Source organism: Eulemur rufifrons, chromosome 20, assembly GCF_041146395.1.
Source record: "Eulemur rufifrons isolate Redbay chromosome 20, OSU_ERuf_1, whole genome shotgun sequence".
Classification (NCBI taxonomy): domain Eukaryota; kingdom Metazoa; phylum Chordata; class Mammalia; order Primates; family Lemuridae; genus Eulemur; species Eulemur rufifrons.
In genome coordinates this window covers 25,427,547-25,453,738 of record NC_091002.1, presented here as the reverse complement: position 1 = coordinate 25,453,738, position 26,192 = coordinate 25,427,547, and the positions used below count along the sequence as shown (strand labels likewise).

The 26,192-nt window shown below is 49.5% G+C and overlaps 1 protein-coding gene across 1 annotated transcript in view; it reads left to right on the top strand.

The window, feature by feature from the left end:
• The window catches only part of TTLL9 (tubulin tyrosine ligase like 9), a 44,534-nt gene extending 20,447 nt beyond the window's left edge, over positions 1-24,087 (top strand). Inside the window, exons 5-13 of the mRNA XM_069496010.1 lie at positions 7,341-7,409; positions 9,674-9,764; positions 11,360-11,400; positions 12,317-12,404; positions 16,815-16,873; positions 17,609-17,805; positions 19,192-19,305; positions 20,542-20,666; positions 23,971-24,087. Of these exons, the coding sequence (XP_069352111.1) occupies positions 7,341-7,409; positions 9,674-9,764; positions 11,360-11,400; positions 12,317-12,404; positions 16,815-16,873; positions 17,609-17,805; positions 19,192-19,305; positions 20,542-20,666; positions 23,971-24,047 (861 nt within the window). The 3' untranslated portion in view covers positions 24,048-24,087. The remainder of the gene's footprint in view (positions 1-7,340; positions 7,410-9,673; positions 9,765-11,359; positions 11,401-12,316; positions 12,405-16,814; positions 16,874-17,608; positions 17,806-19,191; positions 19,306-20,541; positions 20,667-23,970) is intronic.
• The last annotated feature ends 2,105 nt before the right edge of the window (positions 24,088-26,192 follow it).

The following is a 26,192-nucleotide window of genomic DNA, read 5'->3' as shown; positions in this document are numbered from 1 at the left end:
GGAAGGCGCAGGGAGGAGGGCTCTAGCGGGAGCAGTGGGGATTAGGGGCGGGTTCCAGCTCCCAGCACTATCCTCTCAGACAAATGGTAATTTGTGCTAATTGGGAACAGCAATCGCATATTAAATTGATTTCTTTCCCAGCCCATGGCCTTTGTTAGCGGCAGACACAACGACAGCTGTAATTAGGAGGCGGAATCTTGGCTGTGTGTGTGCTCCTGTGTGTGTGTGTGTGTGCGTGTGCGTATGTGTTCTCTCTACTGAATAGCAAGAGAACCCCTGTCAGGGGTGTGGACAGTGGGTGCTTCTAGTCACACGGGTCTGGGTTCTAAATCTGTGTCCACTTTTTTTTTATTGAGACAGAGTCTCACTCTGTCACCCCAGGTAGAATGTGCAGTGGCGTCATCATAGCTCACAGCAACTTCAAACTCCTGGGCTCTAGCAATCCTCCTGCCTCAGCCTCCCGAGCAGCTGGAACTACAGGCGTGTGCACGACTATTTTTTCTATTTTTAGTAGAGATGGGGTCTCGCTGTTGCTCAGGCTGGTCTCGAACTCCTGACCTCGAGCAATCCTCCCGCCTCGGCCTCCCAGAGTGCTAGGATTACAGGTGTGAGCCCCTGCGCCAACCTATGTCCACCACTTCTGAGCTCGATGAACCTAAACTGGTTACTCAACTCCTCTAAGTCCTTCTAAGTCTGTTTCATCATCTGCAAGATGGAATTCATGAGTGGATCTGCCTTACAGGGTTTTACATGTTAAATACATGAACTATATAAGTGACATGAAGAGCTTGGCATTAGGTGACCACTTTTATTGTTATTTCTAAGAAACCACAAAATACCCCGTCTTCTCCCTGCCCCTGGGGAAGCACCAGGTCAATGTTTCTCAAACTTCAGTGTGCCCATGCCCATCAGGGACCTGGGTGAGTGCAGAGCCCAACTCAGCAGCACTGGGTGGGGCCCAAGAGTCCTGGTTTCTAACCAGAGCCCAGGCTGTGCCGACACAGCTGGCCACAGATGACTCTGAGCATCAGGGTTGCAGAGCAGTGGTTCTCAAACTCGAGTGTGCACACAATCTCCTGGAGGGCTTTTTAGAGCATCCCACCCCCAGAATGTCTGATTCAGCAGCCCTGGTTCGGGGGGCCTGAGAATCTATGGTTCTAACAAGTTCCCAGGTGTATCAGCCAGGGCCCTCCAGAGCAATGGGAGCTTCAGGGTGTGTGTGTGTGTGTGTGTGTGTGTGTTAGGAACTGGTTCGTGCACTGTTTTGGGGGCCAGCAAGTCTGGGCTCTGCAGGGCCGGCCAGCAGGAAACCCAGGCAGGATTTCTACGTTCCAGTCTTGATGCAGAATCACTGCTTTTTCAGGAAACCTCAGTTTTTGCTCTTAAGCCTCAGCTCATTGGATGGGCCCACGCACATGATCAAGGGTGACAGCCTTGACTTACAGTTCCTGATAGTAGATGTCAATCACGTCTGCAAAATACCTTCAGAGCAACATCTAGACTAGTGTTTGGCCAAACAACTGGGCACCATAGGCTGGCAGAGTTGACACATAAAATTAACCATGACACCGAGTTATGAGGGGGCTACTGGCCTGGGTGCCACACTTTGAGAACCACTGGGTTAGAGTATTAGTTCTGGGACCCTATTTGGATTCCTTTGGGGAAGAAGGAGAGTTAAAAACAGAACAATGCCCTAAAAATTTGGAAAAATATAGGGAAAAACATCCCCACAATCCCTCCACTCTTCCCGCAAGGCCTGTCTTTGTGACCCAGTTGGTCCTGGTCCACCCACAGCCAAAACTCTGCTCATAGTTGCTGTGGCAGCCTTTGGGCGCCTGCTAAGCCTTCATCTTCCTCTTCGGTGATGGTAGAGCAGCCCAGGGAGGGGGTTGAGTGGGCTCAGAAGGGAGCAGGCAGTGTCATTCCCTTTATGCCCTGCTGTGGGGACCCTCTTCCCACAAGGCCTGAGCCCCAGCCCAGAGCTGGGGGAGCTTTGTTTGACTCTCGGGGAATGTAAGAACAGGCCCTGGGGTCTGGCCATTAAAAGCCCAGTGTAGTGTAAAAATCGCGTCACTCCAGACTTTATCTCCAGGTGGGCGTCCTCCCCTGCCAGCAGCTCAGCGCTGCCAGGTTGGTGGGGAGGTGGGCAGGACACCGGTAACAGGGCCGCTCTGGCTCCTCAGCCTGCCTCGAGGTGCTGGGAGGCAGGTGCTCGGCTGTCAGGGACCAGGCCTGTCCCTCAGTGCCTCTGTGTGTCCCCCGATCTGCCCAGGGATGAGGCCTGTCTTCTGCTCTCCATGCGTCCACCAAGCTGGTTTCTCTAGAAACTTCTAAGAGTCAGGATGCTTTGGTTGGTAAATAATAGAAAACCCAAATAAAAGTAGCTTAGACAAGAGGGCAGGGCTTCTGCACTGTTTTTATGCCATGGGCCTCTTTGGCATCTGGTAAAACTTACTGGCCCCGTCACAGAATAGTAGGGTTTTTAAAAGCCACTTTAAATATAATTGGCATACGAAAAGCTGCATATACACTTAATGAGTTTGGGGGTAAGTATGTACCTGGGAAAGAACAGTGGTTTTAAAAGCATAAAATAAAGTACAGTTAAATATAAAAGAAAGCAACTATATTAAAAATCAGTTATCAAACTGCGTTAGTCTAGGTTCTCCAAGACACAGATGCCAAGACAAAATTTAACATGCCAGAGTTTGGCCGGTGAGAGAAACAGGGGAGGGAGGCACATGAGGCTAGGGAGCGTCAGATCTCAAGGGAAGGAAGGGAGGGAGGGAGTGAGGGAGGGAGGGGGAAGCCCCTGCCACTGAGCGGTGTATGGAAATTTCAGCAAAGCCACTGGGATGCCTCAATCCAAAGCAGGCTGTCCCCCGCCTCTCAGGAGTGGGCCAGTCTTCATATCCCTGAGGGGCTCGGTCAGTGTCTGGGAGCAGCCCCAGCAAGGAGGCCTGGCAAACACAGCGGGACCCCAGCTGGAAGCAGCTGGCACTCTCGGTCAATTACTCTCCTGCCGTTGGAGGCCTGCGAGGTGCATTCTCAGGGCCACAACACAAATTACTAAAAACTTCTTTGTGCTACAGTAATATATGTGCTTTTCATTAACAATTAAAGAGAGTCTAACAGCGGGCCTCACAGTACCATCGTTTCAAAGTCAGGAGGAGCATAACAATAGTTTGAGATATCTGCAACCATTGTAATGAGGTATAAAAATAACTGTGATTTCTTTTGATGGCAAAGTCACAGGCATGGCTAATACTCCTGTGACTTGTTGCCTGCATTCATAATAGGAGGAAATGTGAAAATCTGGTTAAGGGTTAGTGAAAATAAAGATGAAAAATTTTTTTCTCATTTAAGCTAACAGAGCCCAGGGAGTTTCTTTTAATGAAGAAAGGCCGACTCCAGGGATGGTTTATTGGAAGGCCCCACAATACCATGAATTCCCAGCAGGCTGGCCATGCCTGTTGATCACAATACAGCTGCCACAGCTCCAGCTTCACCTCACACTTCCACTTGCCTTGGGAATAAAGGAATGCCCTGGCCTTGCGTCCCTTTCGAAGAAGACATGAACTTGCCCCAGACTTCCCCTGGCATCCTTCCGGCCCATGCCTGAACCAATCACATGGGGGCGCTGTGAGGGTTCAGACCTCCCTAGACTAGGGCAGGACCGCGGGAGGAGCTGATCCAGATGGGTTCTGTGGGCAGGGAAGACAAGGGAGTGGCTGCATCCAACACCCGATGAATGCCACGGGAGGAATGTGGCCCCCAGCAACCAGGCAGGGGGTGACAAGGGGACCAGGTCTGTGGGTGGCCACAGCCGGTACAAAATCAAAGTTATGGTTCATTCTGATAATCCATTCAAATATTGTTTTCCAATCAAAAATTTATCTTTTTATGAAAAGCATAATATAAAAATATTTTCCTCCCAACTTATCAGGTAAGATAGCTACTCCCAGAGGTAGCGCCATGTTTATCATGTGATTTTGTATCCTCCCCTGCACCCCTGCCGGCACTTTGCAAGAGGTACATGAGCCCCACGTTTGTGTAGCATAGACTTAGCTATCTCAGATTTGTCACCCACAGACTGGGTGATCACAGGCAACGTGCTTGGCCTCTCTGTGCATTGGTTTCCTCAGCTGCAAAATGGGGCTAATATTAATGCCTATGTTGCAGGGGGTTTTTAAGCTTTGATGAGGTAATGTGTAAAAATCACTGTGCCTGGCACAGAGTAAACATCTGATAAGTATTAGCTGATGGTGTTGTCATTGTTAGGAACCATTTTCCTAAAGTTAGTATTCCGGTTATCTACTGCAGAGTAACAAACCAGCCCAAAACGTAGTGACTTGAAGCAACAATAATCCTATTTAGCTCCTGAGCCTCCAGTTCGGGCAGCGCTTGGCAGGGAAGGCTGGTCTGTGCCCCAGCGTCCACTGAGGCAGCTGCACTGAGGCTGGAGGATCCGTTTCCACGCTGGCTCGCTCGCTGGGCTGGCCAGTTGGTGCTGGCTGCTGGCTGGGTGCTCAGCCAGGGTTGAGGGCTGGAGGTCTCAGTCGCTCTCTGGGTGGGCCTCTCCCTGTGACCTGGACTTCTAACAGTATGGCTGCTGGGTTCCAACGGCGACCAGCCTCAAAGGGAGAGCCGGGCAGAAGCTGTACTGCCTTTTATGATCTGGCGTTGGAATTCAGAATCAGTTGAGACAGTCCTAAAGCCTCGCCCAGATTGGAGGGGAGGGGCATTGACTTCACTTATCGATGGGCTTCTGGGGAACATATGGGCTGGCAATATCGTTGTGATTGTTTTCGAAACTACCATCTGCTGGAGCTGGGTGGTAGGTGGTCTCCAGTCTTCGCAACCCTGATACATCATCACGCAGGAAGCTTGTCTTTCATTCACAGCCGTTTCATTCTCTCACATAACAAAAAGCTGGAGGTAGGCAGCTCCAGGTTTGGGAACGTGCTCAACAGAGCCATTGAAGACCCAGGCTCCTTCCTTTTGTCCACTCTGCATCCTCAGGGTGTTGGCTTTTGTCATCATATTTGTCACTTTATGAATGTGAGATGGCTGCTATCGTTGCAGGCATCACCTCTGCAGACTGAGCGTTCAGAGAAAGACAGAAAGGGGCCAAGCATCATTCCTCTCTCCCTAGCTCTCTGTCCTGCCCTCACTCCCTCTCTAATATTTTTAACAAGGAGGAAAATCTTTCCCAGGGTCTCCAAGCAGATGTCTCCTTAGTTCTCATTGGCCAAAACCAGTCACATGGTTTCCACCAGCTGCAAGGGCAGCTGGGAAAACCAGTATCCGGCCTTTTCAGTCTCTATTGTGACAGGTGGCTTTGCCAGCAGGGAGGGGAAAGGAAACGGAGTGGCTACGGGGAAGGTGACCACAGGGGTTGGGTGGGGGTTCTTACATTGAAAGGTATGAACCTAAAAAAAACACTTTTTAATGGAAGTTTAGTAAAACATAGAGAAGTGCCCAAGTTATAGGGATACAGAATTTTCCCAAAGTGAACACACTCAAGTAGCCAACGCCCAGGTCATAAAGGGGACATCACCAGCCCCCAGCAGCCCCGCTCACAACCCCGCATGTCACTAACAGCATAGATTTGTTTTGTCTGCTTTTGTACTTTGTATCATTGGAATCGTGTAGTACGACCACAATGTGTCTGGTTTCTCCCCCTCCACATTATGTTTATGCAGTTCGTCCTGCTGATGTGGGTAATTGTCAACTGTTGATTGTCAGTTTTGTATCCTATTCCATTGAGTGAATATTCATCCGTCTGAGAGTTTCAAGGTTGGAGCTGTTATGCAGAGTGCCTCCGTGGGTGTCCCTGTTCATGTTCCTGGGTGCACACGTGCAGATATTTCTGTTGTGCAGGTAGCTAGGAGAGGAATTGCTGGGCCTTAGGATCGGGTACCTATGTCCAGCTTTCGTGGATGCCACCAGTTCCCAAACAATGTGCACTCCCACCAGCAGTGTGTGAGAGTTCCAGTCTCTCCACATCCTCACCAACACTTGGTATTGTCTGTCTTTAATTTTAATCATTCTCAGGGAGTGTGTAGTGGTATCATATTGTGATTTCCATTAGCATCTCCCTGGTATTTATGAAGTTGAGTGCCTGTTTCTGTGTTAACATTGATAATCTTGCGTGCGATGCCTGCTCAAGTCTTTTGCAAGACTGTGAACTGCTGGAAGCTTTTGATCACACTGATTAGTTGCTCTCCAAAATTGCTGTGCACATTCGGCCACCTCTCAGCCACCACCAGTGCCCCACAGTCTTTTGGGCACCCAGTCTTTTGGGCACACACAGCCCTGAACCAGGGTGCACAGCATGGCAGGCAGAGCAGGAGCCCCTCATGCAATGGACAACCTGTGCAGCCACCCGTGACAGCTCTGCCTGCCCCTACATTGTACAGAGAGCCTCAGGTGGGCCAGGTGGGCCAAGCTCAGGGAACGGAAGGAAATGAGAGTTTGCACTTGCCAGGTGCATTTATGCTGGAGGAAAGATGACTCGGGGGGACCTGCTTGGTGGCTGCAGATAAATAGAGGGCTGTTCTGGTGCCCAGGAAGCAGATTTGCTCTAGGAGGCTCTACAAGCCAGAGTTGGACCGGCAGATTTTAGCTCAGCACAGGTTAGTCTGTGAAAGTTCCATGAGGTCTGTGTTACTGCTATAGCATAATGCCCAGCACACAGTAGCAGCTAATATATACCCTTTGGATGACTGCTTAACAAAGCTTTCCTGCAAAACAAAAAGGGCCCTGTTGGAGGTTTGGGGTGGGGAGTGGGTAGTGAGCTCCCAGGCACTGTGGGTGTGCAAGGCCAGGCAGGTGACCATTGTAGAAGGACCACTGGAGATCATTACTCAAAGGAGGGAGGAATGGCTTTGGTGAGGCCTGCTATGCATGATTAAAGATTCTCCCAGCCCCTAGACTCTGTGAAGCCATGAATTATCCATGCTGGGGTTCAGTAAAGGCAGACGGATTTCAGTATTAGCCGAAGCAAACTCTAATTAGGAAGGCAAATTGATTTCCAAAAAAAGAATCGGATGATATGTTCCCAGGACTGTTAGAAATGGTTTTTTAATTGTCTGTTCTTTTGCATTATTCATGCAAATGTATGTCTTTGTGAGCTAAGTCAATCTCCCTTTCCTGCCATGCTTAGCGCCTTCCCTGTTCCAGCCCCTTCAGGACTGAGCTGGGCCATTCCTCTGGGGAGAGAAGGGGGCTCACGGGGGAGATGAGACAGAAAAATGCTGGGGAGGGTGCCCAGGCACAGGGCCCAGCAAGGAGCCACGCAGAGCTGACAGCTGGCCTTTTTGCACCCACTCCCACCCCAGGTAGCCCGGTCGCAGGGGAAGGGCATCTTCCTCTTCCGGAGGCTGAAGGACATCATGGACTGGAGGAAGGTGAGCCTGCCTCTTCCCCCTTGCTCCCCAAACCCTTGGCTGCCCTTGCCAGCAGGAGGGCCGCTCCTTCCTTCCCTCAAACCTCAGAGGGATGGCGGGGAAGCTCTGCCCACAGGCCTGCCCATTGGAGCAGGGGCGGGGGGCGGGGGGGCGTGGTGTCTCTGCAGCCAGATTGTCCAGGTTCAAATCCTGACCTTGCCACTCAATAGGTGGGTGACCTTGGGCAGTTACTTCACCTCTCAGTGTCCCAGTAAATGGGGATAGTAATAGCACCTGCTGAGGATGCAATGAGCTAATGAGCGTAAAACCCCTGAGAACAGTGCCTGGCACTTAGTAAGTGCTCAATGCACATTTGTTTTTCTGGGCCTCCTGCTCACTTGGCTGGGGAGAGTTTGGTGGACTCTCCTTCCAGGTCCTAGACTGAGCCTCAGGGGCAGCTCCCTTGCTCCCCCTGGCCCCATCCCTGTCCCAAGACACTGTGCAGTAGAAATCCTTGTTCAAATCCTGCCTCTGCCACTCAGCAGCTGTGTGGTCTTGGGAAACTGCGGACGCCCTCTGAACCTCAGCAGTGCAGGGTGGGTGGCAGGAGCAGGATGGCCGACACCCTCCAGGACCACACCTGCTGCCACAGTCGGCTCGCAGCAGGTGCTCAATGTCTTTACTCCTCCTGTGGACCTGTCAGGGCACTGCAGGGAAGAAGCTCACCAGCCTGGAGGCCCAGCCCGCCCGGAGCGCTGTCAATCCCTCTAGCAGCCACGTGAGTGGAGGTGGGGCTGGGCTGGGGTCCCAGGAAGCAAACGAAGGCCTGGCTGCCTCTGTCTTAACGCAGCCAAGAGGAGTAGTGATGGTGGGTGGAGAAAATCTGCCCTGACAGCCAGAAGCCCTGAGTGCCAGCGCTGCCTGCCACGAGGCTGTTGCATGACCCCGTCAAGTGTGTGACCCTTGTCTTTGGGTGGAAGGGACAACGGGTGGGAAAGGACTCTGCAGCCTGTGGGGTGCTGTGTACATGCATAGGGGCATCGCGGTCTTCCTGAGCGGGGCTGGCAGGGAGAGAAGGGAGAGCTATGTCCTGGGGGGCCGTGGGGGCCTATGCGGCACTGTTCTTAGAACTTTCCACAGCGATGGAAGTGGTATATGTCTGTGCTCTCCAACACAGTGACCACTGGCCACATGCTGACACTGAGCCCTTGCTATGTGGCTTGTATGATCAAGGACTGGATTTTTAATTTCATTTCCTTTTTAAAAATGGCAGTAAAATATGCATAACATGAAATGTGCCATTTTTAAGTGTATGGTTCTATAGCACTAAGTGCATTCATACTGTGCAACTATCACCACCATCCATTTCCAGAACTTTCTCGTCTTTCCAAACTGAAACTCTGTTCCCATTAAACACCAACTCCTGCTTCCCTCCTCCCCTCCTCCCCCAGCCCTTGGTAACCCCCATCTACTTCCTGTCTCTATGCATTTGACTATTCTAGGAACCTCACCTAAGTGGACTCGTACACTGTTTGTCCTGTTGTGTCTGGCTCATTCCACTGAGTATAACATCTTCAAGTTTCAGCCCCATTGCAGCGTGTAATTTCATTGACTTTTAATTGGTTAAATGCAAATGTAAGTAGCCACGTGTGGCCAGTGGCTGCCCTATTGGGCAGCACAGGTCTAGAAGTTAAACGCTCAGGCTCTGGGCTGAAACTATGTGAGTCCACGGCCCAGCTGCTCCACTGAATGGCTGTGTGGCCTTGGGCAAGTCACTCTCCCTCTCTGTGCTTCAGTTTCTTATCTATAAAATGGGAACAATGACCTGATAGGGTTTTTTTTTTTTTTGAGACAGAGTCTTGCTCTATTGCCCAGGCTAGAGTGCCGTGGTGTCAGCCTAGCTCACAGCAACCTCAGACTCCTGGGTTCAAGCGATCCTCCTGCCTCAGCCTCCCGAGTAGCTGGGACTACAGGCATGTGCCACCATGCCTGGCTAATATTTTCTATATATTTTTAGTTGTCCAGCTAATTTCTTTTCTATTTTTAGTAGAGATGGGGGGTCTCGCTCTTGCTCAGGCTGGTCTCGAACTCCTGACCTTGAGCAATCCTCCCGCTTCAGCCTCCCAGAGTGCTAGGATTACAGACATGAGCCACCGCGCCCGGCCAACCTGATAGGGTTGATTTAAGGATCCAATGAGTTATCCCAAGTAGAGTGCCTAGCATAATGCCTAGTACACAGGAGGTGCTCAATAAATGCTCAATTTTGTTATTATTATTACAACTAGGACACAAGAAGCTCTGATGACCAGAAAGATGATATTCCCGTGGAGAACTATGTGGCTCAGCGTTACATCGAAAATCCCTACCTGATAGGAGGTGAGACGGCTGTCCCTGCTCCCTGCTCCCCCACTCAGTGGTCATCAGCCAGTCAACAAGCCTTGGCCGGCAGCCTGCCAAGGACCCAGCCTGACACCAGCCATGAGGGATGCAAGGACAGAGACCTGCACGCTCCCAGCTCCTGGCCATTGCCATGCAGTTTCCTCTGGTCGGCAGGCCCTTCCCGCTCCCTTCTTGGTTCAGGAAAACTCTCCTCCTTCTTCAAGAACCAACTCATTCTTTCATGCATTTATCCAACAAATATTTATAAAGGGCCTGCTCGGTGCCAGCCACTGTCCTGAGTGCTGGCTGCCCACCCTGCTCTCGTGGAGCTTGTACCCGGATGAGCAGGCTGCAGTGAACCAAAAAACAAATACATAAAACAATTCCACGCAGTGGGTGTTATGGAGTAGATCAAGCAGGGTGACAGGCAGAGAGTGACAGGACCAGGGAGGGCCTATCTGAGCGGGTGACATGTGAGCTGAGACCCAAATGACAACCAGGAGTCACTGTGAGCAGATTTGCAAAGGCCCCGAAGTGGAACTGAGCCTCCTCCTCGAACTCTTGGCAGGTTCCCCCAGGCCCACCCTGCTTCTGCTGTTCCCACACGGGGCCAGGCAGGTGGGAGCAGGGGGCAATTCCGGGGGTCTTGTCTGAGGTGGGCCGGTGCTCCAAGGTGCGTCACTGCAATAGCGTTAATGCCAGTTGCCTTCTTCCTCCTCCTCGGGCAGTGACCTTCCTCAGGGGGCAGTGACCTTCCTCAGGGGGCAGCAGCTGGGTCTCTTCGCCTCTCTCCTCCTGCCCAGTGACCCCATCCTGTCTGTGGCTTAAACACCACCCAGATGCCAGGGACTCCCAGCTTTCTGTTCCCAGTTAAGACCAGGCCCCTGAACCCCAGATCCTGATGTCCAGCAGCCTGTGACATCCCGATTGGGCATCTGCCAGCAACTCAAACCCAACAAACACCAGATCCTGCCTCCCGTTGGGGACACAGCCCTTCCACCCGCTGGCTGCTAAGCCAGGGCTGGGAGCCGTTCTGGGAGCGTCCCTCTCTTCCCCTCCGTCTGTTCCTCACCGAGCTCCTGCCCAGCACGTGAATCTGTCTGGCCACCCCTCTCACCTCCATCCTGGTCCTGCCCACTGTCCCCTGCCTCCTGGACAACCACGCCACCTCCTCACTGGTGCCTGCCACTGCTCTGTCCCCTCGGCTCCACTCCAACACAGCAGCCAGAGCAATCAGGCCCCTTCAGTGGCTTTCCAGGGTTTGTAGCACAAAACCCAAAGGCTGCAATGACCTGGTGCCTGCCAGCCTTGCTGACCTCGCCTCCTTCCATTCGGCCCTTGGCCCAGCCTCTTTGCCCCCTCCGGGCCTCTGTTCCTTGGGCCGAAGACCCCAGCCCACTCTGGGCCAGGAAGGCCCCTTCTCACCCCGCAGGTCACTGCTTCCCATGGGCCTTCCTTGACCACCAAGTGTCAAGCCTCTTGCCACGTTGACCCTCCCTGCCCCCATCCACTGCCATATCCCCAAAACCTAGCACAGTGCCTGACACGAATCAACATTTGTTACACAAATGAATTCTTTCCTCGCCTGACAGGCCGCAAGTTTGACCTGCGTGTCTATGTGCTGGTGATGTCGGTGAGTAGCTAAGGCAGGGGTCCTCCTCCAGGGGGGTCGAGGGGTGGCCAGACTAGGGGTTGGGGGAAGAGGCCATCCTGGGGGCACCTTGTGTGAGCTTGTCTGGTCTTATCTCTGCCTGGGAGAGCCGCAGGGCACATCTAGGAACAGGAAGGGGGCAGGCAGGTAGACCCAAGTTTTACCATCTTGGATGCCTCAGCATCTAGATTTGCCCCCTACCTGTCCTTTATTCACTCAGCCATCCGCGATGAACACGGCAAACATTTATTGAGCATCTACTAAGTACAAGGCCCTGGTATTTAGCAGGTTTTATCTCATCCAGTCCTCCTAATAATCCACTGAGGTAGGTTCCATTATTATCCTCATTTTATTGAGGAGGAAACAGATACAGAGAGGTTGTGTGACTTGCCCAAGGTCACATAGCCAGTGAGTGGCAGAGCTGGGGTTCAAACCCAGGCCTCCTGGCCTCAAGCGCCTACTCTCTTGACCACTTGCTATACTCCCTCCACTCATTTGTTCCTTCGTTCAGCAGATGTTTAAACCTTCGTGCTGTGCTCCTCTGTGCTGGGCACAAGGATACAGGGGTGTCCGAGACAGGCTCAGCCCTGTCCTCCTGGACCTCACCGTCTGGTGGGGAGTATGGACACACCCTGAGCTGGGGCGAGTCACACGTGGTGGTGGAGCACAGAAGAGGCCCATTCATTTTGTTCCCTCTGCGTCCCTGTCCCAGGGGGAGGAGTAGGTAGACTCCAGGGAAGCTGATGTCGGAGCAGCAGCTTGAAGGCTGATTTGGGGAAGAAGGAACGGCACTCCAGGTGGAGGGCACGGCAGGTGCAGGACCTAGGCCGTGTGAGAGTGCCTGCATGTATTCCCTTCCCCTTTTCTCTCTCTCTGTTCCCACCTCCGTCCGCCTCAGTACATCCCACTGCGGGCCTGGCTCTACCGGGATGGCTTCGCCCGCTTCTCCAACACCCGCTTCACGCTGAACAGCATCGATGACCAGTGTATCCTGGGATCTGCCTACCCACCCCCACCCCCACGCACCTGCCCTTTCCGTCCTGGGGCCAATCCCGAGTGACCTTCTCCATCCACAGATGTCTGCCGGGTGCCTGCTGTGGTCTGGGCACGGGAGACACAGCAGTGAGGGAGACAGGACTGGTCCCTTCCCTCGGGGGGTTTTCAGTCTTGTGGGGGAGACCCCAGGGGAGGAGACCCGCTCTGCTCAGAGCAGCTCACCCCAACCTGCTTTGCCGGGTGATGGTTTTGGTGGTGGGACTGACATTCACATTTATTTATATTCGTAGGATCGGACAGTTTTTAGCCCCTTGGGAGAATGTTCCCATCATTTTATGTGCCTTTTTCTTCAGTGCCTCGTCATTGGCTCACTCATTCATTCAAATATAATGCTATTTTCCCCCATCCAATTGGCAGGGACCAAAACCTTGATAACACACTGTCTTGGCAAGGCTGGGGGGATACATATGTTGCTGGCGGGAGTGTAAACTGGCAGAACCCCCTCTAGGGCAACCTGGCAACTAGCTATCAAAAGACAATTGCACACGCCCTCTGCCCCAGCAATTCCCCTCTGGGAATTTAGCTGACAGGTGCACCCACCATGCAGGAGAAGACAGGCTTAGAGGTTATTCACTGCACAGCCTCGTTTGTGAGAGCGAAAAATAGGAAACAATGAGACAAATGGCTCATTTATACAATGGAATACCATGTGGTTAGAAAGGAATGGTGAACGTGCTTTACGTACTGATATGAGATAATCTACAAGATGTATAGTTAATTGGGGAAAAAACAAAGTATGTATAGAACAGTATAAAAAAGTATGTTCTCATTCACATTAAAAATTATATCTCGGCTGGGCGCAGTGGCTCACACCTGTAATCCTAGCACTCTGGGAGGCCGAGGCGGGAGGATCGCTCGAAGTCAGGAGTTCGAGACGAGCATGAGCAAGAGAAAGACCCTGTTTCTACTAAAAAAGAAAGAAATTAGCCGGACAACTAAAAATATATAGGAAAAATTAGCTGAGCATGATGGCACATGCCTGTAGTCCCAGCTACTCAGGAGGCTGAGGCAAGAGGATTGCTTGAGCCCAGGAGTTTGAGGTTGCTGTGAGCTAGGCTCATGCTATGGCACTCTAACCTGGGCAACAGAGCGAGATTCTGTCTCAAAAAAAAAAAAAAATTATATCTCTATATGTTGCTTATCTGTACGTAGACATCTCTGGGACAAAAAACTGGAAAGAAGTTGTCTTTGGAAAGAGCACTGGGTGGGTAGGGACGGGGTAAATGGGAGGTATTTCCTTATATACACATTTGTGCCTTTTAACTTTTGAGTCATGTGAATGGATTATCTGGTCAAAATAAAAACATGCAAAAAAGTTTTTAAGAGTTTTAGGCCTGAGCATCAGAAGGAAAGGGGCGGAGGAAAACCGGCGGGACTGTTACCTGCGTGTGGGAAAGATGGACAGGGCAGCACAATGCTTTCAGCCAGTTCACATCTCTCTGCCTTCATTTCATCATTCAGTTAAGTACGTGCCCAGGGTAATGCATTTATTTGCATTGCTGCACCTGAGATTGCGATTCGGCTCTTCTGAGTATTTTTTTGCAATTGTTTTTGCTATTTCACCAACGTCAGCATCTCCAGTATATTTATTTTATTTTGCAATTCTAATAAGCATGTATCATCTGCAAGTCATCAAATTTAGTTGAGTTCTATTGCTACCTTGTTTTTTTTATTAAAATTAAATAATACATGTGAAAGACTTAGAACAGTGCCTGGCCCAGAGTGATCCTTGAGTAAATGTTAGTGATTCTCCCAGCTCCGTTTACAAATGTTTGTGCATCTCTGAGCTTCATGGGGAATTATTAAACAAACCAAGCCCTCTCCCCGGGCTAGTTTCTATTTAATGAGGTTTTGTTGTTTTCACAGTGAGTGAATACATATCCTTTTCCACCCCTTCTTTTACATTGTTTTTAATTTTTTAATCTTGAAATATTAATAGAAAATAATTTTTTATTTTCTATTAATAGAAAATGCAGGAAAGACAATAAGAAACCCATGCATCCACCATCCAGATTTAACAGATTAATATTTGACCATATTTGCTTCAGATATTACACACCAAGTTTTAAAACAATTAAGAAATATATTTTAACCTGACTTTGTTATATATACTGTATATATAACTTACACACAATTACTCAAAAATATATACATATAGTGTACCTATAGATACATACACAAAATATAAAAATATTCACTGAAACAATGTATTTAATAGTGAACAAGTAGAAACAATGTAAATCATGCTTGAGGAATGGTGAAATGGATTATAAAGCATCTACATGGTTGTGCATCAGTTAAAAACAATAGGTAGATTGAAATGTCATGACACGGAAAGTATCCAAGATAGATTATCAAATGAAAAAACAAAATGCAGGGTGAAGAATTGGTATGTTTGTGATCCCAGTTTTGCTTTTAAGGAAGTGTTTCTGTTCAGGGCAAGTATGAAAAGATCTTTATAATTCTCTAATCTATTAACTCTGAAAACTGCAGAGGATTAGAATCAGGTCAGGAAACATTTATTTTTCAACTTTATACACATATTATCAGTTGTGTCTACAACTGATAGGCATTACTCTAATAATAAAAATAATAAAACATTTAAAGGACATAGTTTTTGCAATAAAAGTGGTATAGCTCACTAAAGACAAATCAGAAAATGCAGGAAAGTACAAAAAAGGAAAGAAGCCCTTTCTAGGTACATTTTCTAGCAATAACTAATTACCATTTTGGTGTATTTCCTTCCAAGTTCACTTGTAGAGGTTTTTGTTGTCATTTGCCTTTTATATTCGAGTGATCCCACCATATAAACATAACCCTTTTTTCACTAAACAGCATCATCAGTATTTTCCTTGTAGACATTTGCTATTAGTTAGTTACAAAGTATTCCACTGAGTAGATTTGTTGGTTTACAACTGTCTCATGATGCAGACATTTGGGAAATATTAAATTTCTTGATGCAGTGCTACAAAGGAATATTTTTTTTGTAAACCTTTTACTGTATTAAGATTTCGCCTTTGTATGGTGTCACAGAGGTGTAAATACTGGGTCACGTGCATCTGGCCAGATTGCTTTCCAAAAGAATTCTCTTTATTTTTACTGTTCTGTTGATACGGTCCATTTCTCCCCAGCTCCCCATTACTGGGGACAATCATTTGAAAAAGCCATTCTGAAACAATTGGCATGTCTAGGTGAAGCATGTAGAAGCATTCATTATACTATTCTTGCAAATATTCTGTGAGTTTTGAATTTTTCAAAATAAAAATGTAAAAAAAATGTAACTGATGATGAGGAAGCAGGTTTCGAGTTAGAATTTACATCTCTCCTAATTTGCATTTCCCCTGTTCATTAATACATCCCTTTGAAATTGTGTATCTTCTGTCACTGGGAGCTGTGAGCATTTTCCCAGATGATCTTCTACCGGTTATAGTTTCTCTTATATGTTTTCTTATCCTTTATTCAATAATACGTTCCATTGATTTTCATGTGACAAGAACATTAGACTCTCACATTTGCTGCAAATCTTTTGTCCAGCCCTTTTTGCCTTTAAGTTTTGTTCTGACATCTGTTTTATTTTTGTGTATTATAGTTGCCTCCTTAGTTGAGTCCATAGTTGTCTATTGATTTCCTCTGTGATTTCTACCATCATTGCTAAACTAAGAAAATTCTCTTTCCTCTAAAGATTTGACAACTAATCAGCTTCATTTCTCTGTGGATTTTTTTTTTTTTTTTTAGACAGGGTCTCACTCTGTCACCCAGGATAGAGTGCAGTGGCGTCATCATAGCTCACTACAACCTCAAACTCCTGGGCTCAAGCAATCCTCTTGCCTCAGCCTCCCAAGTAGCTGGGACTACAGGCACCACCACGCCCAGCTAATTTTTCTATTTTTAGTAGAGACAGGATCTCACTCTTGCTCACTCTGGTCTCAAACTCCTGACCTTCAGCGATCCTCCCGCCTCAGCCTCCCAGAGTGCTAGGATTACAGGCATGAGCCGCGGAGCCCAGCCCTGTGGACTGATTTTGATTGTGTGTACTTTGCTTGGCTGTGGAGAAGGGACGCTCTGAATTCGGCTGACCCACCCCCCACTCTCCTCTTTAACCCCTCCTTCCCCTCTGCTCCTGCGGAGGCCAGAGCAGTGGTGAAGCGTGAAGAGCTGGGAGCCATGCTTCCTTCATCAGAGGGGAGCGATACCTGCTCTTAAGCCACTAACGCACTTTGCTGAGCATCCTCTTTCCCTATTTTTTAAATAACAGCTTTATTGGGATATAATTGAGCTTTATAGATAATATTTTTATACATTGAGATCTACATCAATCCTTGACCACCAACCTCTGCCAGATGTTCACCTCACCAACGTTGCTGTGCAAAAGACGTCTCCCGACTACCACCCGAAGAAGGTGAGGAGCTGGGCCTCCGTTCTGCAGGGATCCAGCCTCCTAGGGCTGGGAAGGAAGTGGCGGGGGGACTATGTTGGGGCTCATAGTTCACAGGGGCAGGGCCCAGGGCAAGAGTACAAGTGGAGGCCCACATACCATGTGTCTAAATATTTCAAACTTACAAATCAAACTAATGCACCTCCATGCAAAATGTGTCCCCTCCTCCTACCTGGCATGTATCTTCTATCTATTGATCAATTGATCAACTAATGTATCATACAGATATACTTTATATCTGTCAAATCTATATAAAATAACCTGCAAGGCAGGCTTCAAATACAGAATTCTCAGACTTGTCAGAGTTAAGGGCCAGATCAGAGGGGCGCAGGAGAGAGGGCCCCCAGCTCACACCTGTTCCCTTCTTTTCCCTCCCCTGGCTCTATCCCACACACACCACTGCAGACAGCAGTCTGGTGGTCCCTCCTCAGCCTTGGGATGCACACACGGTCAGCACACCTGTCCTCAGGAAGGGAGGCTCAGGGAGATGCCTACGCAGGCTGTGTGGGCAGGGACTTCTGGGGACCTGGTAGCCAGTCCTGTTGGACATGCAGAACTTTTGCTCCACAAGGAGGGGCACACCCAGAGGCATCCCAATCACAGGACCTAGGGCTGGCCTCCCTTGCCCAGGCCTAAGGGCAGTCATTTAGGTCCCAGCTAACTGAGTCCCCTCTCCCAACCCGGCTGCCCGGGCCCCAGGGCTGCAAGTGGATGCTCCAGCGCTTCCGGCAGTACCTGGCGTCCAAGCACGGGCCCGAGGCGGTAGAGACGCTCTTCAGCGACATGGACAACATCTTTGTCAAAAGTCTGCAGAGCGTGCAGAAGGTGATCATTAGTGACAAGCATTGCTTCGAGCTGTACGGCTACGACATCCTCATCGACCAGGACCTCAAACCGTAAGTGAGTGGGTGGGTGGCCCAGCGAGCCAGGGGGTCATGTTTTGCACACTCTGCGTCCAGACTGGGCTCGGGTTGGAATCCCAGCTCTGCCACTTCCTAGCTGTATAACCTTGGGCACGCTTCCTTTTTCGGTGCCTCAGTTTGCCCGTCCGTAAAATGGGGTTGGTCATTGTGCTTATACCTTATAGGATCTTTATGAGGAATAAGTGACATATAGTCTGCAGAACACTGAGCAACGTGTGCCTGGCACGAGAAGCCCTTGCCCAATCATCTGCTGAGTCAGGGATCTTTCCCTGGCACCAGGCAAGTCCCCTCTGTAAGTCCTGGTGCTTTGAGGATGCAAAGCGCCGTGTAAGGGAATATTGCAGTGTTGAGCCCTGCCAAGAATTTGGTGCATTCCGCCGCGCTCATGGAGGAGGTTGATCTGACACGTAAAACAAGCCTGACCTGGCAGGAGCCCCAGTGATGGCCTCACACGTGAGGACGTGGAAGCCCAGTGGGGTGTTTGAGCAGCTTGAGGTCATGTAGCAAGTCAGAGGCAAAGCCAGGCCCGGGGTCCAAGTACCTGGGCTGAGCTGCTCCCCACCGGCACTGCCGGCTCCAGGACCCTGTTCAGGGTCACCGTATGTGCTGAGGGGCTTCCTGAGCCAGGAGCAGGAGCCCCAGAGCAAGACCTAAGTCAGGCCCTGGTGCAGGAACAGGATCTCAGCAGCAGCGGGTCCCTCTCCTTTGCCACCTACAGCGAGCTGAGGTGCAGCCGTGGGCCTCGCAGTGGACACTACGTGGGAATAAGCTCGGGAAGAGGCGGCACACGGTGGAAAGGGGCCCTGGTGTCCTGCTGGCTGAGCCCGCCCCTCTCTGCCCAGCGTCCTGTCTGCAAAATAACAGGGTTGTGAGCTGGAGCTCCCTGGGCTGCTTTCAGCCTGCAAATACCTTGAGTTTGACCTTCAGAATGATTTGTTTTTAATTTAAATGTGTTGACAAGCACTGAAATTTGGGACGTGTTTACATAAAAATCAGAATTGTTGGCTTTTCTGGAAAAATTAGATGACCTCGCCATTCTGGGCTCACATCCCTTTCCAGCCCATCACGGTCTCGCCCTTCCCTACTGTCTGCCCGACCTTTGCCACAGCAGGTCGGTTGCGTCTACAGCACATTTTCACTAGGAAAGGGAAGTTGCTCTTGCATCCACCTCTCTGTCGGAAGAAGGAAAAACGGTAACGACACGAGGACACGAGAATCGTTCTTACACCCACCAGCTCTCCACATTTAAGTTCCCTGTCTTCAGCCAGGAAGGTGGAGGAGCAGCCCTGGTGGAACTGGGGGTGGAGCCTGGGCTCCCCATCTGGTCCCCCTACAGCCCTCCGCTCCCTCCCGGTCTAGGTGGCTCCTGGAGGTCAATGCCTCCCCATCGCTGACAGCCAGCAGCCAGGAGGACTATGAGCTCAAGACCTGCCTCCTGGAAGACACCCTGCACGTCGTGGACATGGAAGCCAGGTGAGGGAGGGCAGCCCGGATCACGCGCCCCTGTACATGACAACTGGGGCTCCCACAGAGGAAGAGGCAGAGCTTAGGACCTTGGGACTCGAGTGGCCCTCAGAGGTGGCTCTGGCCTGCCACACCATCTTATAATGGAGAAACTGAGATGTCACATAGAGTCAGGTCCCAGCCCAAGGACTCAGCCTCTCTGGGGCAGAGCAGGGCTAACTACAGCTTTCTGAGACTCGGTCTAGAAGGATTTCCTCAAAAATTTCTGACTATGGGACCCTGGACTAGACACTTCACCTTTCTGAGACTCAGTTTCCTCATCTGCAAAATGGGAAACATCATGTCTACCTCTCAGAGTTGTTAGGTTAATAGATAATGCACGGTATAGTGCCTAGTTAAGTACTCAATCAGAGGCTATTTATTGTTATAACAATGTGTATATAATGAAAACAATCCAGGGTCTGCTTTCAGGAATGGGTGAATCCAGGTGCTCAGTCAATGTTGGCTGGTTTGTTTCCTCTCTCCCTCTCTCTCTCTCTTTCTCTCCCTGCCCCTCCCACCCCTCTTTCCTCCATATTAGCATTTCCCCAATTATTCCAGCAAAACTTTGAGGGCTGCTTCTCACTGCTGGAGATTGGGATACATGCCCATTCCTGAACCACTCATCATGACTCTAATTGGTCAGGTAGATATAAGTCTTGTGCCCACCTCCCAGGGAGCGGGGTCAACCCCACCTGAGCCACGTGGGTGAGGGAAGGAAGAGCAGTTCTCAAAGGAAAACCTGAGGTGCCCTTGGACTGAAAGAAGGTGAAAATGGATGCTGAGCAGGCAGAAACTACAGGTGTCCACTATCCCTACCATCACTTATTCATTCAACAAACATTTGAACCCTACTCTGTGCCAGCTCCTGTGCCACATACTGGGGACACAGTAAAGAGTAAAGAACACAACAGACTAATCCCTGCCTTCATGGAGTTTATGGTTTGAGGAAGAAAGGAGACTTTAAGCCAGAAATCACAAATAGGCACATGCTACCAAGCAAGAGAGCCTCGGGGGAAAAAATAGGAGACGGCCCCTCTGAGACCTGAATGGGCCCCTGGGTGACAGCCAGTGAGTGGTTGGACAAAAGAAGGAATCCTGACGGGGTGGACACCGGTAGGGTTCAGGGAGGGGTCAGAGACCTACCTGGCTTGTTCGTAGGACCCCACCAGGTGCACTTCATTAATTCCGCGTGTCTTCTGCCAGGCTCACAGGAAGGGAGAAGCGAGTCGGGGGCTTTGACCTCATGTGGCATGATGGCCCTGTGAGCAGAGAAGAGGGGGCTCCTGACCTGCTGGGGATGGGAAACTTCGTGACCAACACGCACCTTGGTATGTAGGAACAGGCGAGGAGGGGCACAAGGGGTGGGCCATGGGAGGTGCCAGGAAGTCTAGGGGGCAGCTTGGCACAACGGCTAGATTGTTAGAATTCGATTTGCAGCTTATCAGCTGTGTGGCCTTAGGCAAGGGACCTAACCTCTCTGCTCCTCCTCTGTAAAATAGAGATTCAGTAGTTTCCATCTCAGTAAATGCCTAGAATACTAAAGACATTATTATTAATCTTTCAGGAGGTGGATTTCAAAAGACTTAGGTGGAAAACAAACAAATGAAAAAAATGTCTATATGTTGTTAAGAGAAATTAAGGACTTCAGGGCTTGACTTTAAACTTGGTTTCTAAAAAGTAAAAATTTTCCCTGATTATAAAAAGTATTCACACTCATTGTAGAATATTTGAAAACTAAAGAAGGAAATAAAAAACCATCCAGACATAAGCATCTTTAACAATCTGGTGTATTTCCTTCCAGTTTTTCAGAAATGCATATATTCATACTTTTTCTTTTACAAAATTGGCATTGGGCTGGAGTTTCCAGTCCCACTTTTCCACGTGGCATTTTCCATTCAAGAATATTAATAAAAGTCTCCCTTTTGGAAGTACTTTTTGGCCAGGTCTGGATGAAATGTTTTATACACATTATCTCATTTTATCTTTAGGCAGCTTTTATTGTCATTTTAGAGATGAGGAAATGGTCTCCAGGTGTTACATAACTTTCTGAAAGTCTGGGTCGCAAAAGGTGAGCCGGACTTGAGCTCCAATCTGTCTTGACTCCAAAACCTGAACACTTGACCGCTAGACTCTCTTGCCCCTTGGCAGAGTTAAAAACAAAATTTACCATATTTCAGCTCATATATGCGCCAAAATTTACTAAACCAATTCCTTATAATTGGATATTTGGCACAACTGCAATTTTTTACCTTTATAAATAATGCCATGATGAACATCCTCTCATATAAAGCTTAACTGAAATTCTGGCTGTTTCCTTATGACAGATTCCTAGAAGTAGAATAACTGGGTCAAAGGAATGGACTTATTACAACCAAGTTGCTTTCCAGAAAGATTATGCGAATTTGCCAGTTTTCAATTTAAAAAAAAATCTGTGCCAACTTGCCAGGTACAAAGTATTAACTTATTGTAATTTTATGTGCATCCCATTGATTACTGGTGAGGTTTCAGTTTTTAAAATTTACATTTCTTTTGTAAGCTGTGCTTACTTTTTTCCTATCTTTCTATGGGTTGTTTACAGTTTTCTAAATTTATAAGGTTTTGGATGACTAACACTTTTCAAGCTTTAATGTGCATATGATCACTTGGAAATCTTGTTAAATACAGATTGTGATTCAGTAAGTCTGGGGGGATGGGCAAGATTGCATTTCTTTTTTCTTTCTTTTTTTTTTTTTTTTTGAGACAGAGTCTCACTCTGTTGCCCAGGCTAGAGTGCCATGGCATCAGCCTAGCTCACAGCAACCTCAAACTCCTGGGCTCAAGCAATCCTCCTGCCTCAGCCTCCCGAGTAGCTGGGACTACAGGCATGCGCCACCATGCCTGGCTAAATTTTTCTATATATTTTTAGTTGTCCAGCTAGTTTCTTTCTATTTTTTAGTAGAGATAGTGTCTCACTCTTGCTCAGGCTGGTCTCGAACTCCTGAGCTCAAATGATCCACCCGCCTTGGCCTCCCAGAGTGCTAGGATTACGGGCGTGAGCCACCGCGCCCGGCCCCAAGATTGCATTTCTAACAAGCTCCTGGGTGATGCTCTATTGGTTAACTATTGCTGGGTAACAAACCCTCCTCAAACCTAGCAGCTTAAAACGACTATTTTATTTGCTCATGATTCTTCAGGTCTCTCCTGGGGTCACTCACAGGGCTGCAGGCACCCGGCAGATTTACTGAGACTTGATGGCCTAGGATAGCCTCTTTCACACGTGTGAGGGTTGATACTGGCTGTCAGCTGGGCCTCTCGTTCCACGTGGCCCCGCATCCTGCAACCGTCTAGCCCTGGCTTCTTCCAGCAGTAGACTCAGGGTTCCAAGAAGGTGAGAACAGACATTGCAAAACCCTCTGAGGCCTAGGCTCAGAAGTCTCATAATGTCATTCTGCTATAATCCATTAATCAAGGCAATTTGCTAGTCCAGCCCAGTCACCGGATAAGGAAATAGACTGTACCTCTTGATGAGAAAAACGGCAAAGTCACCTTGCAGAGAGGTGTGCATATAGGAATGGAATTGTTGCAGCCATCAGCAGATTACTCAGAGATGATTCTAGAACGCCCGGAAGAGGTTTGCACTGGACACAAAGACTTAGGAGTTATGGCTGAGCCAGAGACAGTTACAGCCAGGGCTCCATGGAACCCGCTTTGGGAAACCCTGAGGATGCACAGAGTGGGCGGCCCGCTCAGTGGAGCCCTGATGGCTGGGGAGTGCCTAGGAAGCAGGGACGGGGCTTGGGGTGCTAGGAAAGACGGCAGACACTTCCAGGTCAGTACTGTGGACACAGAGATTCTGTCATTCAAGCAGCAGTTTTGAGTGCCATCAATGTGCCTGGCACAATATTAAGTGACCGTGGAGCTGCCTCAAGGATCAGCTCTGACAGCAGGCAGCAAACAGGTTAACACTGAACGTGTGAACGTGCTGCGAGAGGCGGCGTCCCAGCGGCTCAAGGCAGCCCCTGGGCATGGCCTGCCGGGGACACGCTTCCGTGAGACCAGGGGCCACTTGTGGGGAAAATGCATCTCTTAGCCAATGGTGCCTGGCACGTGGCTGGGTAATAGAAGAGAGCTGACATTACTGGGCACCTATTAGGTACCAGGCACTGTGCTTTAAATGCGTTTTCGCTGAGCAAAGCCAGGAGGAAAGGCAGGGTGCAGTCGTGGTTAAGGGTGTGGCTCTGGCACCTGGTAGCCTGGGTTCAGATGACTTAACCTCTCCGAGCCCGTTCTCCCTTGTACACATCATTCCCAAGAGGGCTCAACAAGTTCCTCTGTATTCAGCACCCAAAGCAGTCCCCAGTTTCAGAGAATCCCCCAACCAATGTTAGCCCTTGTTGATGAGTCCTCATGCTCCCTCCATAAGGCAGGAAGTATCCTGGTTACAGACGAGAGAACTGATGCTCACAAGGGCAAATGACCTGCTCCAGGGCCATGCAGTCCAGGCACGGAGCCAGGATGCAAGCCACGGGCCACGCACAGCTGCAGGGCTCCTGCTGGCCCCTGCTGGCCCCTGCTCCCACCAGGTAATGGCGGCACAGGCCTCTCCACTCCTCAAAGGATAGGTCATCCCAGCCAATACCCCTTCCCTTCCAGGCTGTGTCAACGATCGGAAAAAGCAGCTGCGGCAGCTGTTCTGCTCCCTTCAAGTCCAGAAGAAAAATTCCAGTTGATCCCCGGCTACTGGGAGGAAAGCGGCCCTGGGAGGTGGCACCCAAGCCTCTCCCCACCCCCAGATTCCAGCACAGCAGCACCTCACAGCATTCGCCTCCCTCCCGCCGGCCTGGCAGCAGCTTCGCTGGCTCAGCAGCTGCTGCTTGCTGCTTGGATTGGCCCCTGGATACCTCCACCCCGTCCCTGGGCATCTTTGCACCAAGAGACAGCCAATCCCCAGGACTGGGTGGGTTTTAACCTTGACAGATTGGCTTGGCTATTGGGCCAAAAGAGGACAAAGGCAGCAAGTTCTGCTACCCCAGAGGGATCACACCTAATAAATGAGCACAGGCCTGGCTCAGAGGATACTGTTGGCTGCAGCCGAGTGCTCCTGGCTTTGATACTAGGACGTCTCTCAGGTCAGTGCTGAAAGGGTCCTTCAGGAGCAAGAGTTCAGAGGCTAAGGAACTTGTCTTTAAGCTGTGCTTGCAAAGCAGTTACTAGATTGTGTGTTTACTGGGAGTCTGGGGAAGTGCTGAGCCCTAAACACATCCTGTCCTCCTTGCACATCAGGGGAACCCATGGGGCTCCCCGGCCACCATTTGAAAACCAGTGGGCCACAGCGTCCCCATTCTTAGGTGGACAAGGTGAGGATCAGGAAGCTGCTTAGTGGGGGTCTCTGCAATGATGCATTTATCTAAGTCAGCTGGTGACCTGCGTGCCTCTCAGGCCCTTCCTGTTTGAGGTTGGAAGGTAAGCTTTTTAAACCAGAAAGCCTTGCGCTCGTGGGCAAGATCACTTGGGGAGTTGGGTCCAAGTAAATATTTCTGCATTTTTCACATTCCTACATTTCTAAGCCTCCTCTTGGTTTAAGAGAGGTTGCAGGGGCCAGGCGTGGTGGTGCCCACCTATCGTCCCAGCTACTCAAGAGGCTGAGGCAGGAGGATCACTTGAGCCCAGTTCGAGGCAGCAGTGAGCTATGATCGCACCACTGCCCTCCAGCCTGGGTGACAGAATGAGACCTTGTTTCTTAAAAAAAGGGAGGAGAGGAGGTTGCAACAAGGGTAGGCTGATGAGCTAATGGCTCCATGGGGTGCCTACTCCCTCACTCTCCTTGCTTCAGGGCAGTTATTCTGGCTACAAATGGCAGAATCTGACAGCCCATCTTAGGCCCAAAGGGAAGGTTTTCAGAAAGAAAATACTGGCAAATCCAAGAAGTGAAACGAGCCAGCTTTAGGAAGGCCAGAAGCCAAGCTACTCTGGACCTTCTGCCTCCAGAGCTTGAGGACTTCTTCCCTCCACCCTTGTGACGAAGCAAGGACATCCCCAGGCACGGGCTGCAGGTTCCGTATTTCCATAAGAGAGCTAGCCCCTCTCTTTGGGCTAGCAACCGCTCAGCCAGGTGGTCAGGGGCAACATCCCGATAGTGAAATCGTGAGCCAGGCAGTCATACCGAAGAGTATCTACACCAAGGTGAATTTTGCAACTTCCTACTTAATTTACATTTTAAAATAAGCAATATATTCATATGGTTTAAAATCCTTAATTCACAAAAGTATATAGGGTGACATCTCCTTTCCTCCCCGCCTTGTGCCCCAAGCCCACAGTTGCTCTGAGGGAACCTCATAGTGTTCATACACAAACGATGAGCTTTAAGACACCTGTTTTGCCCCTTGCTTTTCTCACTGAATGTATCTTGGAGCTTGTCCCTTATTCTCAATTATAGATGTGTGGCATTCCACTATCTGGAGCTATTGATTCCTTTAACTAGTCCCTTGTGGATGGGCATTTAGTTTGTTTCCAATTCCACCTCCCTACTTCTTAGGGCTATCATGGGGAAAACACACAGAAACTTCTGCAGAACTCAAGAGGCTGCAAACCTGGAGGCCTGGGCCAAATTTGGCTTATGTAAGGTGCTTTATTTGACCAACACTCACATTTTTAAACATTTTCTCAATTAGTCAGCATTATTTAAAAGATAGCAGATTCAACTTAACAATCCAAATTTCTAGTTTCTCTTGAAAAAAACCTTAAGAGCTGGCCATAGCAGTCTGTGTTCCTATATAACTATCGGCCAGAGCCAAATGGAGCACGGGGAACAGGCGAGGTGTGCCCTTAGCACGCCGCCACTTGTCACCTGCCTGTCTAATCCCAGTTCATTTCAA